The sequence below is a fragment of the Cynara cardunculus genome (genome assembly GCF_001531365.2).
Source record: "Cynara cardunculus var. scolymus isolate 2C chromosome LG 3, CcrdV1, whole genome shotgun sequence".
Lineage (NCBI taxonomy): Eukaryota > Viridiplantae > Streptophyta > Magnoliopsida > Asterales > Asteraceae > Cynara > Cynara cardunculus.
The window spans coordinates 16986933-17003876 of record NC_037530.1 but is presented as its reverse complement, the minus strand read 5'-3'; the positions used below and the strand labels follow the sequence as shown (position 1 = coordinate 17003876).

At 35.2% G+C, this 16944-nt stretch overlaps 2 protein-coding genes and 1 long non-coding RNA gene across 3 annotated transcripts in view; 1 reads left to right on the top strand and 2 right to left on the bottom strand.

Moving 5' to 3' along the window:
• Window positions 1–392, bottom strand: part of LOC112509004 — a 6064-nt gene extending 5672 nt beyond the window's left edge. The window contains exon 1 of the mRNA XM_025113872.1: window positions 349–392. Coding sequence (XP_024969640.1) covers window positions 349–392 — 44 coding nt within the window. The remainder of the gene's footprint in view (window positions 1–348) is intronic.
• Window positions 393–6312: 5920 nt separating this feature from the next.
• LOC112510530 lies at window positions 6313–6917 on the bottom strand. The gene is made up of 3 exons (XR_003068948.1): window positions 6630–6917; window positions 6531–6559; window positions 6313–6385 (listed from the first exon to the last, which is right to left on the bottom strand). It is a non-coding gene; the product is annotated as an uncharacterized LOC112510530 (long non-coding RNA).
• Window positions 6918–10905: 3988 nt separating this feature from the next.
• Window positions 10906–16591, top strand: LOC112509003 (endo-1,4-beta-xylanase A-like). Its single transcript, XM_025113870.1, has 8 exons — window positions 10906–10965; window positions 11032–11109; window positions 11199–11551; window positions 11647–11788; window positions 11871–12223; window positions 12312–12489; window positions 13669–14208; window positions 15204–16591. Exons 1-8 carry the CDS (start codon window positions 10906–10908, stop codon window positions 16314–16316), a joined length of 2817 nt encoding a protein of 938 aa, XP_024969638.1. The 3' UTR covers window positions 16317–16591.
• Window positions 16592–16944: the final 353 nt, after the last annotated feature.

Genomic DNA, 16944 nt, shown 5'->3' with positions numbered 1-16944 from the left:
CATTATTAATTTATAAAATTATTAAAAATATATTAACATTATTAAAAATATATTAATATATTAACATTATTAAAATTATTAAAAATACATTAACATTATTAAAATTATTAACATTAAAAATATATTAACATTATTAAAAATAGTTTATTTAAATAGTTTTGGAGAGGAGGTTGGTGCCACGTGGCTTTCAAGTTGAATTGCAAAATTTGCAAGTTGAATCCTACATGGCAGCAAGTGTGCAGCAAATGTCTGACAAAAATGGTTTTGCAATTCAATTTGCAAGCCCCCATGTGGGTGCTCTAAACATAGAAAAGGGCTTGCAATTTTGATTTCCAACATTGTTTTTACCGGTGTTCTAAAAGGCGTGGTGCAACGCTCATCTCCAACACCATGTTACCATTACGGCGTGTGATGATGTTTTTAAGGCATTTTTTTTATACTTTTATACTTTTTATTTTATTTTTTAACCTTTTTAGGGTTTACTTTTTAATTTTAGTCTTCAATATGGTCTTATATTAAACTAATAGTAAAACATCACACACACACACAACACAAACACAAACACATACAAGTATATAAAATTATATATGATATACAGATTTGCCTTATAAGTCACACCTTGAAAAACACCATGGCCTTGTTGTCACTCCTTTGTCCTCACCTTCACACCACGCCACTCGCCGTTTAGAACCTTATGGGGTGTTTGGTTCACATAATAGAATTTGATGGGATTGAAATTCATCAAAAGAATTTGACTTTGAAAGAATTGGAATGGAATTTGATGGAATTTGACCATGCATTTGCTTGGTAGGAATTAGAATGAAATCTCTCAATAGAATTGGAACAATCGTCTTTGTTTGGACCATCCCACATATCGCCCCACCCACACCCTACCAACCATTATGTTACTATTGTCTTCATCACAACTATCACCTTGCCCCCACCACTCTCGCCCCCGCCCCACAATAGGTGGGGTTGTTGGGGTAGGTAGGGTGGGGCAAGGCATTGGGGATGGGGTCAGTGGGTGGCAGGTGAAGACTATAGTGGTAGGATGGTGGTTAGTGGTGGGTTTGGATAAGGTGGGGGTGGGTGGGGTAAGTAGCGGGATGGTAGATATGACGATGATAATTATGAGATAGTGGTCGGGTGGCTGGGCCTGGGAGTGCGTGGGTATAATGAGAACAATAGTGGCATGGTATTTAGTGGTGGGTTGGGGTCGGGTGGGTTGCGAGTGAGTGGCGGTTGTGAAAGCGACAATAGTGGTGAGGGGTGGGGTAGTGGGGATGGGTGGCAGTTATGACGATGACAGTGGTATGATGGTGGCTGGAAGTGGATGGGTATAACAGCGAAAATAGTGGCATGGTGGTTAGTGGTGGGGTGGAGTAGGGTGGGGTGGGGGTGAGTGGCAGCATAGCGACAATAATGGTGTGGTGGTGGGGGTTAGGTTAGGGGCGTGACAGTAACGGTAGTAGCAGGGATGTGTAGTGAGTGACCGAGGGTGGGTGGGTGTGATGACAACAGTAATGGCATGGTGGTTAGTAGTGGGGTAGGGTGGGTGGCGGTGACAAGTAGTTTTTACCAAGTGAACCCAACAATGATCTTCCCCGTGGGATGAAGTATCCGTTACTGTCGGGATAGAACAGAGTAATAGAAAAGGATAATATACTTGAAAACTATTTAACTTTTCTTATTAATCTCATACTAAATACAACAGTTTACATAAGTATATATATATATGTGTGTGTGTGTGTGTGTGTAGATGGCCATAACTACCATACCCTTTGGAAGGCAACGGTTCATAACATACACAATTGTTACAACTGATGCACCCCTTGAGTTACAACTGTTCAGACTTAACTCCTAATACTAGACAATATGTCTAGCTTACCATTCAATACTCCCCCGTAAGCTAGACGGGAGCCATTCCTAGATCTTCTTTCAAACGATTAAAGTTACCAACTTGGAGAGCCTTTGTGAATATGTCTGCAACTTGATCCTTGGAGCTGCAGAACTCAATCTCAATCTCACCATTGCCGACAAGTTCTCAAATAAAATAATATTTGATACGAATATGCTTACTCTTTCCATGGTAGAAGGGGTTCTTAGTCAAACCTATCGCAGATTTATTGTCACAACAAATCTTTGTAGCAATTTTTTGAGGTACCATCAATTCGTCTAAGATTGCTCTATGCCAATGTTAGACCCCATAATTCATAAATGTAAAAGTAATGAAGAACAATAAGTGATGAAGAACCAGAAGACCGATGAAGACGTTAAGGCAGAATTGACTAAGTCTTGAGAACAACCAGAGGGTCGATGAATCGACCAGAGATGCGATGGAAAGAGCATCTTCATCACCCCTCTGCTCAAACACTTAGAGTTTTCTTCAGCAGTTCAACCAGAGGCATGCGATGAAGATATGAAGATAAGGTTGAATTAACATCCCATGGAAGACAGTTGGAGATAACAAATCGACAGCTGGATTTTAAGTTTATCTTGATTTATAGTTTATCCATACTTTAGATAAACATTATCTTTCCTAGAAGATTGGCTAGATAGTTTTACTAGATAATTATCTTCTTACCGCTAGTATAAATAGGTAGCTAGGCCTATTGTAAAATAAGACTTGGAGTGAGTTTTTAGGCATTCTATTTTATAAAGTGAATCTTTAATGCTCAAGTATATGCTTTGAATATACACATTCTTTGTTCTTGAGTATTCTTCATTTTATTCATCCACACTACTTATTTAGGTTATTCATAATCTATTTATTAGTGTTATTGAGAGATCTAGGATCAACAATTGGTATCAGAGCAACTGATTGTATCTCAATCAAAACGATCAATAAAATCTCTCATTTCATCATCTCTCCATAAAACTCATTTCTCTCTCTTCATATCTTCAATGGCCAACTGGAATTCTGCGTACAGTGTTGGCTCCCTCACCAAGCCTCCAACTCTTCAACGAGAAGAGTACCCACAATGGAGAATAAGGATGGTAAACTTCTTGGAAGGGATGGACAGAAACCTCCTGCGATCTGTAATGGAGGGTCCTTACGTTCCACAGACTCTTGTCCCAAGAGTCCCATGAACAAATACCACAACATAAAATCCTGCTTATTATATGCCCAAGGATGAAAAGAACTGGGATGAAGACGATTTTGAGCGTGTGGAAATTGACAAGAAGGCCAAGCGACTAATCATCATGGCCATTCCTAATGAAATTTTTCAATCCCTTGATGCATGTTCCACAGCAAAGGAATTGTGGGATGAACTTGCGAACCAATTGGTAGGAGGAGCTAAAACAAAGAAGAATCGTAGAGCACAATGTCTCAACGAATACACCAACTTTAAAGCTCTTCTTGATGAACTAATACAGAAGACTTACATCGTTTCAACACATTGATTAATCAATGTCGTCGAGAAGATATCTCCAGAACAGAGGAAGAAAACAATGTTTTGTTCCTAAAAAGTCTTGGCGATGAATGGACTCAGCTATCAATGTCCCTTCAACCTAATCAGGACCTAGACGGCTGGTCACTTCATGATGTATATGGAACGCTTGCAGCACAAGAGAATGACATAATGAAGAATAAAGTATCCATCGGTGGACCTCTGGCTCTTGCTGCTGATGAAAAGGAAGTATCAAGGACCTCCACCAGAGATCACAAGAAGAAAGGAAAAAAAACAATGGTGGTAGAATCGAAATCTGAAGACGAGTCATCTGAATCAGATGATGATATCAAAGCCTTTGCTAAGTCGCTGGCCTTGATTACAACACAGTTCCAAAAGAAGTTCATCAAGAGAACCTATGAACGAAGAGACTTCAAGAAGGAGAAGTACCAGTCATACCATGAGAAAAAACCATCGAAATTCTATCAAGGGAAAACGGAAGAGAAGAAAGAGAAAAGAGAGAGGACAAAAGGGAGGACAAGAAAGAAGATAGAAACGGAAGGAAAAATGACCTTCGCTGCTTTAGATGCGGGAAAATTGGTCATTTTTCAAAAGAGTGCAAAGGACGATTGGTAAAGGATGCCGATTATTACAAAAATAAATACAAGTACAATCCAAGAGAGCGAAGCCTGATGGCTGAGAAAGAAAATTGGGTATCCGACTCTTCATCCGATGAAGAAGATAAAGCACTCATCTGTCTGATGGCCACATCTACTGCATAATCCACCTCCGACTCTGATGATCTGGTATGTGAGTCTACTTCCAATGAAACCAACTCTGCTCCATCTGAGCTAGAGTTAAGGGTGATAAAACTTTCAGAGGATTTCTTTAAATTGAAAGAGAAATTAAATTTTGAAAAATCTGAAAGACTAAAAACGGAAAAAGAAGCAAGTTTCTACAAAAGAGAGACTGATCTTCTAACCGAAAAAAAAGCCGAACTTGCTAAGGGAAAGACTCGCATCACCACACTTAAGAAATCAGAGGAAGAAAAACTTCTGGAACTAAACAATTGAATATCTAAGGACTTAGAAAAGAAAACTAAGGCCTTAAAAGAATCCAAGGCAGAGAGACTAAACTCAGTTGCTCTTAAGGATTTCATTCAAAAGGAAAGAGAGATCCTTCACCAGAAGCTTCAAACCAATGAACTTCTGATGAAGAAGTACAAAGATGCCCAAAATGTTTATGAAAAGTTAAACAGTCAAATGGACACTCAAGAGATTGGATTCAATGAAATGGATTCCTTCATTGAAACTAATAAATCCACCCTTAAGTCCACTTTCAAACTTGGATGCGTTCAAAAACCCGACTTTACTTCGAAATCGAAAGCAAATTTTAAAAGAGCTAAAGTCGATGGAAAAACTGTCGTTTTGAGACAGGATTTTGAAAACATGGTGTACGAGAATAGTACATGTAAGAATTCTGATGAGTGGAACGACACCTCCAAATCAAATCCTCTTATTGTCAACCCCACTTCATCAACAAGTACTGTCGATGAGGATCTGAGTAAGAAACTATCAGCTGATGAATCGATGATCCGCCCAAGTAACATTGGGAATTCGTCCAAGTCAGAAACAATGGAATCTCAAACAGATCACCCTGAAGCATCGACCTCTGGGCCCACACCTTCCTTAGACACTCATGATATTTTTGACTTTGAGAAATCAACAAGAGACTTTCTTGATTCGGAATCTGAAGAGGAAATAGTATGTGAATCACCAGAAATCATTAAGGATAAAAAGCCTAAAAACTTTAAATCCTCAATGAAAACTGATGTTCCACCATCGATGAAATCTTCGGACAAAGGAAAGGGAAAGCTGAGAAATAGCAAATCTGCCAAAGATAACTCACAAGGCCCTAGTACATCCTTCAAGTTCATTAATTTTACTCGTGAACAAAATCAGAAGTGGCCTACCTTTAAGAAAACTAACCACCATATCCATAATGAAAGGTAGCATTAATACAACAGAAATCATAAAACAAAACATATTAATAACATAAATGTTAATGAGATATCTCATTTTCACACAAAAAAATATGACCTGTTTGACATTTATATGTTGTATATATACACCTAAATATCACATCACATATTGTTAATATTGCATACAGTAAATTATCTCGTATTTGGAGGCATATTTAACTTTTTTTGCTTCTGATTTTGAGTTACAACCATCAYGATTTAGCTTCTATGACGCAACAAAGCCAATTTTTTATAATTGCAAGTTTAGTAGAAGATAATAGTCAATACTCTTCATATGCTTTGAACATCTGATATCATTTAAGTTGTATCACTTCACAAAAATGACAATGTTGTTCGACTAGGCATGTAAAAACTATATTCTAGGTTAGGATAATAACAGGCATGCAAATGAATTAGAAACTAGAGAGTGATAGCACACTCTCTTAGTTCCAATCATCGCAATCAAATGGAAGCCAAAATATAATGCATTTTAGCCCCCAAAAAAAAACTATTATCTAGTTATGGTGTATAATAAACTCTAAAATACATGTTAAAAATACCTGGTGGGAGTAATAACAAGTGCTCTTAGAAGACCTCTTGAGACAACTTGGTCAATAGCCTGTCCTTTTTCTTTAACCAGCCTCTCAAATTTAGCTCGTTCTTCAAATTTATCAAATTAAAAAGAGCAGAATGCCCCTAAAATACTTGAAATTTAGAATGCTTATCACAAAGTGTAGACTAACGCAAGTCCAAAAACTTTAAGAAATTTTAAGAATTATAAGATAAAAAGATTTAAAGAATAATACTTTAAGAAACTTCAACCTTCCAATTGTGATGGTTATAGTAAGATGGTGTGTGCATCTGCAGCTATGTGATCGTGATTAGCATGGGAGAACGTAAAACCTTTAATAACCCGCATGTTCTCAGAAAAGTAGTGTTTTGCTCTTCTAGCTAGATCTGCTTCTAATTTGGACTGCAGAACATAAATGTTTAAAGAAAGAATAACATATTAGCATGTATTAAGTCAATGGATCACTTTGTAGACAGGGTTTAATGCAACAGCTATAAGATAATTTCTTTTAGTGGCATGAAGTTAAGGAAAAGAAATATATAAAAACCTTGTGAGTCGTATAGTCTTGTCGTTCGACTGTAACAAAAGTTTACAAAAATTAGTATGTAAGTGTAAAGAAAATTAAATCAAATGCCACAATTCTAACCGTTAGATAAAATAGGCTCAACTTCTTTCCCAGCTGCCTTGTAAAAAGTACACATGCAAAATAGTTTTTGTCATGAAATTGAATAGTTGGCAGCGAAGTGGAACGTCATAAATCCCTGAATCTTACTTTAGAACGATCTTTGCAGCCTCTCGACACTCGGAAACTCTCCGATTATATCCAAGGTTAGTTGTCAAAGCCTGCTTCAGGCCAGAAAATGCTAGTAGAATCTTGTAGGGAATTTTAGATTCACCCTTTTTCTCCATTTCAATCTTAGGTGGGTGTATAAGCTTGTGTATTTTGGTCTGCACATGATTAACAAGATCCATTCAGATAATATATATATATATATATATATATATATGAGCATCAGCAATTGAATCCATTTCAAAATACGATCGATACTGCTAAAATATAGTATGTCTGTAGACCTATGGTTGTCTAATGGTCATAAGTTTATATAGTAAAATGCCAAGAGGTATATGAAAAAGTTCAGCAAACATCAGCATGATTTTAGTTGAATGTACTAAGGGAGCATTTGGTTTATGGGATTTCAATTCCAGATTTTCCTTTAAACCAAACATGAGATTGGAGTGGAATCCAGTTCCTTTAAAGTCAGAATGTCTAAGGATGGTTGAGCGTCCTAAAAGGCATGTTTTGTTGTACTGATGAATGTCCAAAATTCAGAAAATTGGAGGTCTAACCTCTCTTTGGTTTTCATTTGCATCCTACGCAACATCCATTTAATACTTCTAACAAATGGTCACAAATGGGCTTCAATTTTATGATTTAGGCATACATGATACATTAACATTATGCATACAGTGAATCAGTGACAGTGCTAGAAACACAAATGACAAACCACAGAGGACCAATTTCACAGCTTCATACTTAGGTTTTGCAATCAAACAAGAATTAGAAACATAAAAATAAAATAAGTGAAGTAAATAACCCTAAACCTCACAAGTCACAAGATGCGAGAGCGAGAGGCCGAGAGCCGGTCGATTGTCGAGACTCGAGAGAGGCAGAGAGCGAGAGCCGGTCGATTGTCGAGACTCGAGAGAGGCAGAGAGCGAGAGCCGGTCGATTGTCGAGACTCGAGAGAGGCAGAGAGCGAGAGCCGATTGAGTCAAGGCCGATTGCGATTCCGATTCGTGAATCGTGAATTGGTTTATGTTCGTGAGTTCGTTCGTCAGTGAGACGAGAGGCGAGAGGCGAGAGGCGAGGGAGGACGAATTGAGTGAAGGCTTGAGATTGACGAATTGAGTGAAGACTGATAACATTATATTTAGGCCCAAATAAAAATAGAACCTATACATGTATATTGTTGGGCTTAAAAAATTGATGTTCTTGGGTTTTATGCTGAGACAAGAAAAAAGTATTATATTTATTATTTATTTTTAATTTATTTTTAATATAAATCTTTTAAATCATATATTTTTTATTTAATTTTAATTTATTTTTTAATATAAATCTTTTAGATACATTTTTAAAGGTAGCTAAACACTTTTATTTAATTTTAATAATCTTAATTTTTTTATTAATCTTTAGAGAAGCTTAAAAAAGTGTTCCTAAAAATTGATGTAACTTTTTAGAGACATTTTTTATAAAAAGCTTCTCTAAAACTTTTAACGACATTTCTTACATCGTATAATTAGCATATAAATCCTTCTTTAAATGTCGTCAAACCTTTAGTTACATTTCTCATTTTTGTCATTTAAAACCTTCTCTATAATGGAGCTTTAGATACACTTGTAAAAGCTTCTCTGAAAGTTTCTTCTCTAAAGCTCTTTTTTCTTGCAGTGGTACCTGGTAAAAGAGGTTGTTGAATAAATCCCTGATTTGTAGGGTTTACCCAGTCCTAGAGTTCTTTGTTTTCTTTTCAACACCTGTCATTTCTTTCTTTTGTACGACTATTTAAAGAGTCATAACTTGCTAATAAGAATAAGTCAGTTTTGTCATTCATTTGTTGTTTACTGCATTTCTTGAAATTCAACAGTTCTGCTTCTCTTTGTCGTCATTTTCGTAAAGTCCACATCTGGTGTTTTCACATCACCATTTTCTTCCAAATTCTTCTGCGACTCCATTGATTCCAATAACTAATTAACACAAAATGAATGCAATCAAATTCCAAACCACGTTAATGAGGAGTTTGGAGCTTGCTGTTGGTGGTTTTAAGACCGGCGGAAGGTGCCGTTATTTGACTAAGATGTGAAATTACTATTTTGGGAGGTGATGTCAAGGAATCTGTTCCTTGAGTTGTGTTTGTGAATCTCAGGTTGAGGATAATATTGGAATTTAGTAGAGGACCGTCGGGAAACGTGGATTGACATGTCAAAGAAAGCAGTCATTCAATATGTTTTCTAGAACGGGACGTGTCAATTTTTAACATCATTAAACAACAACAAAAACCCATCAACTTTTATGAATACATATAAAAACATATTTGTATTGAAAATTAAATTATTATCATTATACTAGAAGGTACTCCTGCAATATAGCGAGATATATTTTGATTTTAATGTTTTATTTTATTTTTTGGTTTTTGTCGATGTTATAATACGAATTTATATGGTTTTAAGCAATCAATAATGTTTTTTCTACTAAAATATAAATTTGAAAGAAATCATAAAAATTGAAAAATATATATAAAAGTTTTCATTTTTTTGTGTAATTTATTTAATTCAATTTTTTATTACAATTTAATTTAGGTTGAATGACGGAGTAATTTATTCTTTAATTATCAATATAATTTTTATGAAGATAATAACTAAGTATTCTGTTAGAACTCAATAATTATTCTAATTATATTTTAGATTTTATATTTAAAATAAGAACTTTATCGTTTATTTAATTATATTTATCTACAGTTAGTTATACGAATTCAAACATAGAGCTTAATAAGTTATACTTACCCAGTACAATTTACTTATAATCTTTAATTTTAAGTAATATGCATCAATAAATAGTACTTCGTGTATAAAAAATGGTTTTTAAGAGTTTTTGTCTAATGCTTTATAATATAGTATAGATAATAGTTACAATTATTTTAATTGCTATATAAGAATTAAAAAAATTTAAAAATAAAATAGAAGAAATTAGAGTGTGTGTAGACTAATAAGGGACTTAAATGACATAGATTTTTTTTATTAGTTAATTTAATAGGTATAAAGTAGATAGTTCTATATATAGCTATAAAAAAATTATAAACTTAATCATTCAAAATATAAAAGTTCATTGTGGTTTTTTTCTCCAGATGTTTTCTATTATTTTATCATATTAACAAGTTTTATAGGTTACAAGAATGTATCTAACAGGTTTTAAAAAGTCCAATAAGTTATTTAATAGGTTTTGGAATGTTTAAAAACTTATTTATTCCAAAAAATTATCCAAGAACTTAATTATTTTAAACACTAAAATTCATTGATTTTTTTACACTTTTCCCATAATAATATGTGCAGGTGTGTGAGCTTCTTATCCTTTTTTGAACCTAAAGGATTAAAGTTAGCATTAAAAATCCCACTTGGTTCAGTTCCATGCAAGATGAACTAGCTAGTATAGTTTAAACAAAACAAAGTTTGGAATTAGTTCCCCCATTTTCAAAAAAAACCATTATTGGCATTAAATGGATCTTCAAGAACAAAGTGGATGAAGACAATACATATGATATAAGTAAGAGGAAGACATTGTTATGATTAAACATTTGATTACGATTAAACATTTAAAAAGTGCACTCCTAAAAATAATAAAAATAAAGTATGTATATAGCAATACAAAAATAAAAGCATAGTTCACAAATAATGGCACAATTTTAATCTAAAGAATGAACAAAGGAGGATGACTTTAGCTATTTTGATGAATAACTCTAAAATAAACATTCCGTTGATAAAAAGAACTCTAAAATAAACACGAGAGCACGTAAAACAAAGCACAAGCACAAAAACATACGAATGAAACAAAAAAAAATCTATAAAACCCAAAAAAATCCCAGATGGAGACTCTGTTTCAGAAAGTCATTGTTTACCTAATCTTTTCAATGACATGGCTTGTAAACCAAGTACTGAATCTAATCACAATTAAAGCAAATCCCACACACACAAAAAAAGCCTCCACCAAATCTTCTAGTTCAATTCAAGCATACAATATATATAACCCTAACTTGAAGATAAAGGAAACCCATCAACAATTAACTTTTCATCAACTTACTTGGGGTTTTATAGGAAAATTTGATTGGTTGTTGAGGATTTTCTTAACATTTACTCAAAATATTCCTATAAAAATGGGAAAATTGTCTGCATTTTTTTTCACCATCCTTAAACAGCTCAATATTAATTTACAGGTAAAAAACCATTTCTTGCTTTTCATTCTGGATTCAACCTTAAAAATTTCACCTTTTTCATTGCAGAGATTGAAAGAAACTGCATCAATGGAGATCCCAATCACATCATCAGTGATCAATGCCAATCATAGTTTTCACTCTCAGGTGGGTGTTTTTTCTTTCGCTCAGTTATAAGCTTGCTTATTTTATGGAATCAAGATAAATATTAATTGTGTTGGTCTGAATGCTTGCAGACACGTAATAATGAGTCGAATAGTAATAAGCTTACTTCTAATATGATCGATAACCACGACTTTCGTAACGGTTTGGATTCGTGGTATGCAAACTGTTGTGATGCCTTTGTGGTTGAAGAACACCAGGGAAAACCATGCAACCGTCATGCTCTAGTTACAAATAGAAACCACCATTGGCAAGGATTGGAACAAGATGTGACGACCAAAATTTCGTGTGGTTCCAGTTACACGGTTTCTGCAAGGGTTGGAGTTTCTGGGGAGTGTCTTGAGGGCGAGGCTGATGTCATTGCGACCCTAAAACTTGAATACCAACAACTTTCAGAATCAGATACCAAGTTTTTGTTCATTGCAAAGTAAATTAATGATCATCAATCATTTAATTAATTTTTTATATTAAGTCTTGTTAATTAATTGCTTTGAGTTTGATAGAGGGTTACCATTATTGCAGGACTAGTGTTTCTAGAGACAAATGGGAGAACTTGGAAGGTACGTTCGTGTTGTCGGATAAGCCAGATCGTCTTGTCTTTTACTTGGAAGGGCCGGCTCCGGGTATCAACCTTCTCATTGAATCGGTGTTGGTCTTATGTCACGTAAGTTTTTTACCATTACTTGTTAACCATTAATTAACTTAACCTTATTGATATCAATCATGGTCTTGTAATCTAATTATAGGATACAACTGCACCATGTATCTCTACCGAAGATGAGAACATCATATTGAACCCCGAATTTGAAGATGGAGTTAATAACTGGTCCGGAAGGGGATGCAAGATTGCATTACACGACTCCATGGGAGATGGCAAAATCCTTCCTAAATCCGGAAAGTTGTTTGCATCTGCAACCGAACGCACACAAAATTGGAACGGGATTCAACAAGATATCAGCGGAAGGGTTCAAAGAAAGCTTGTGTACGAGGTTAGCGCTTTCGTGAGAATATTTGGCAATAAAGTTACTGGCTCCACTATTCGAGCTACGTTGTGGGTCCAAACCCCGGATTCCCGTGAACAATACATCGGCATTGCAAGGTTGGTTTTCCTTCATTCTCACAATCTCCATCTCTTGCATCTTTTGGCTTGCGTCTTTATTTATCTTTGTTTCTTTTTGGCACTGAAGCTCACAAGCCACGGATTCGGATTGGGTGCAGTTGCAAGGAAAGTTTCTTTTAAACGCTTCTCCGTCAAAAGTAGTGATTTATCTCGAAGGTCCACCTTCGGGCACTGATATTCTCCTCGATGGCTTAATGGTTAAGCATGCTGCGAAAACACCTCCTTCACCTCCGCCTGTCATCGAGGTTTTAACTAAACTTTGAAATTTCACTTTGTAATTCGTTTTGAGCTATTTCTTAAACGTTTTCACAAGTATTTCGGCTTTAAAGCCAAGTTGATAGCTTGTTTTTAAGCTTACGGAAAAAGTCTTAGTTGATAAGCTATCTTATAACCCACCTTTTTAAAATTTACTTCAAACCTAGAGGATTTTTTTTAGGTTATCCCCTTAACTTCTATGTAATTGACGGAAAACCTAGTCTTTTAGGACTTACGTTGTCATGGAAGAGCATTTCCAAAAGTTTATCTATAAATATTGTAAAATAAATAGTCAAAAGTTAAAATTTTAAAAAAGAATAAATCTGATAAACCCAACATATCTTTCTCTATTTTAAAGATTTTAACATTAATAAATATTAAAATATTTTATAGTTTTACCATCCCAATATACTTATTAATTTTTTTAAATATAAAATGACTATAATTAAATTTCATCGGTGAGAAAAAAATCCTTCTTGATCCTCACATTCTATTTTAGAGAGTTCTCTAAACTTGAAATGTTATATTGTTTTCTCTATTTTAGATAAGATTATAGATAACACAACCTCTATTTTCTTAATTTTAAAGAATTTGTTAGAGATGCTCTAACATATACTGATTTTTATCAAACATGACCGGTCTAATTATAAGTTACCTTATCATCTAATAATAGTCAACTTATTAGCCAACTTATCGGCTAACAACTAATTTATTTATATAAGTGTTAAAAGGGGATTTGCAATTTAGCAATACAACAAAATAGGGTTTTATAGGACACTTGGGGCCAATTTATCAAACACTTACCGGTAAAAATTAACACCATTAGTTACTTATGAGAAATGTCTTGTAAACCTTTTATTCTTTAGCACACTTTCTCAAAATAGTGTTGGATAAAATAACTAATATGTCACTTAATTTTAAAAGCGTCACAAAAGACTTGTTAAAATGTTATATAAACCTATTATAATGATTTTATATATGATATCTTTTTGCTTGGTTCTATAAACCCAAGTCCTCTAAAGTATTCTATTAAAACGTTTAGACATTTTAGGTGTCTTATAAATCTAATCGTTGTTATAGTGTAATTGGTTTCAAGATTCGATTAAGGATTCCTCATAGAATTCAGAATTTGACAAATCTCGGAGTCTTTTTGTTTTTTAAATCTACAGAATCTAGATTATGGAGTTAACATTATCGCGAATAGTAATCTTAGAGATGGAACAAGTGGGTGGTTTCCGCTTGGTAGCTGCATGTTAAGTGTCGTGAGTGGTTCACCTCGTATACTCCCACCGGCTGCAAGAGACACCCTCGGCCCTCATGAACCGCTAAACGGAAGATGTATACAAACGGCTAATCGTACTCAGACTTGGATGGGTCCAGCCCAGATGATCACAGACAAAGTTAAGCTCTATGTAACCTATCAAGTATCGGCTTGGGTTCGACTAGGTCCTGGAGCCACTGGTCCTCAGAACGTAAATGTGGCTCTTGGGGTCGATAGCCAGTGGGTCAATGGTGGTCAAGTTGAGATCAACGATGCTTATCGGTGGCATGAAATTTGTGGGTCATTTAGAATCGAAAAGCAAGCGGCAAAAGTGATGGTTTATATTCAAGGTCCAGCTGCTGGAATTAGTTTCATGGTGGCCGGACTTCAGATCTTTGCTGTGGATCGTCAAGCGAGATTCAAGCATTTAAAGCGACAAACCGATAAGGTAATTCTAGGCTTAATCAAACTAGACACTATTACAAAATCAGGTTTATTGGACCACCAAAATGTCGAAATTGTCCTCCTTTATAGTACAAAATAATTGTGTGTACTAGGTAAAAGTATTGCAATAAGATTATAGAATGTTTTAACAAGTTCTTTATACAGTTTTAAAATGAAGTATCGTATTGAGATTTTCTAGTAATGTCATATGAACATATATTTTTATAGGACATTTGTTTTTATAAGAATTTTTTAAATAATGTCGTATAAAAAACTAATAAGACATTTTATTTCAAAAACATCGTCATAAATTAATTTATACCAACAATAGTGTGTCCCTATATAAAAGCATTGCAATACATTTTAACAATTTCTTTGGGACAATTTATGTTGTATTGGTTTTTCAATGGGACACTTTCTATTAGTATGTTAAGACACTTTTTTAAATAATGCCATAAAATTAATAGGACATTTTAATTTTAGAAGTATCCAATGAAAATTTGTTGAAAAGCCAAAAATGCCTATAAATTTATTGCTAACATTTTTACATGTTTCATCAAAGGTAAGGAAGGTATGTAAGTTTATTTGTTATATTTGTCGTATATAAATTTATATACTTAAAAAAAACATTTTTACATGCATGGCACACTATTATTATTTTTTTTTATTAACCTGGATATCCAACCCGCTATGCGAGCTGACTAATCCCAGGGAGACCACCTGCTTTGCAGATAGTCCAGAGTCACCGCATTTGAACCTCCGTGGCCACAAGGGGATTTTTATTCCTCCTTGGATTTGAACCTGGGACCTCCTAGTACTTTTGACATTTGGAGCCGAACTCAAACCAATAAGGCACCACCCTTGTGGTTTATTATTTGATCTTATATTCGTAACATAAAGCAGTCCATTATGACAATTACATTTTTGGCGTCCGACAAACCTCGTTTTATTGTAGTGCTTAATGATCGATGTTTTCTTTGAAATGTGGTTCCTCTATAGATTCGTAAACGAGATGTCACCCTAAAATTCGACTCAAGCAATATGCACGGTACAATGGTGGCAGTGAAACAAACTAGAAACAGTTTCCCGATCGGTTCGTGCATTAGCCGCACGAATATCGACAATGAAGATTTCGTTGCTTTTTTAGTGAAGAACTTCAACTGGGCGGTGTTTGGAAATGAGCTGAAATGGTACTGGACAGAATCACAACGAGGGAATTTAAACTACAAAGATGCTGACGAGCTTCTGAAGCTATGTGACGATAACAACATTGCGGCTCGTGGACATTGTATCTTTTGGGATGTCGATAACACAGTTCAAGATTGGGTCAAAAACCTTAATAAAGTGGACCTAACCACGGCAGTACAAAACCGATTGACCAGTTTGCTCAACCGATACAAAGGTCAGTTCAAGCATTATGATGTGAACAACGAAATGCTTCACGGATCATTTTACCCAGACCGGTTAGGTCAAGATACACGAGCCAACATGTTCAAAACTGCAAACCAATTGGACCCATCAACTATATTGTTTGTGAACGATTACCACATTGAAGACGGGTGTGATACACGATCGACACCTGAGAAATACATTGCTCAGATTCTCGATCTGCAACAACAGGGTGCACCCGTCGGAGGGATCGGAATTCAAGGACATATTGATAGTCCTGTGGGTCCCGTTGTTTACTCGGCTCTCGAAAAACTTGGAGTTCTCGGACTCCCGATTTGGTTCACAGAGCTTGATGTTTCTTCGATCAATGAGCACATTCGAGCCGATGATCTGGAGGTTATGTTTCGAGAAGCTTTTGCACATCCTGCTGTTGAAGGGATTATGATTTGGGGGTTCTGGGAATTGTTTATGAGTAGAGAAAACTCGCATTTAGTGAATGCCGAAGGTGAGATTAATGAAGCCGGGAATCGATTTCTTCAGCTCAAGAAAGAATGGCTCTCTCATGCTCATGGGCATGTCGACGATCAGAGCGAATTCAAGTTTCGAGGTTTTCCGGGCACGTACGAGATCGTTTTTGTTATGAATTCTAAGAAAGTCGTAAAGCAATTTGTCGTTGACAACGGTGATCTTGAACTTCCCTTTGTTGTGCCCATACATTCTTAATCGATCATATAAAGATTTATGAAAACATGGTGCAGAGACCATCCTTGGCCACCCAATAGGTCAAGGATCAAACCTCGTCAAAAGTGAGGATTCTGTGTGAGTGAGTCGTATTGTTGTTCCATGGCTTGGTGTGCTTTCGTGTGATTTTTGTAGGAGATGGTGTGTGTTATATCATGATCATCGTATAGTCTATTTTTTAAGAATCAACGATTTTAAATAAAAACATAAATTTGGAATTAATCTATATGCTTTTGAATAAAGATAAAGTTCTTGATCAATGTATTGTGTTTATGATTGAAATTAATTTGAAAGGTCTTGTTGGTTTCACATGTCTTTCTAGTAGATATAGAATAATATTATAGCCGACTTTAGGGGTCGTTTATAAATGCTTACTGGGTTGTTTCACTAGTAGAAAATTGGGTATTTGGGACGGCCCTAATATGTCGTTAATTAGTGAGAGATTGACCACAAATCCCATCCATCCCTAATCCGTGATAATTATGGAGGATTAGCAAAGGATGAGGTTTGTGGTCAATCCATCGCTAATTAGTGAGGGATGGGGTTTGTGGTCAATTTGTCGCTAATTAGCGAGAGATTAGCATAAGATTGACCACAAACCCTGTTGGTC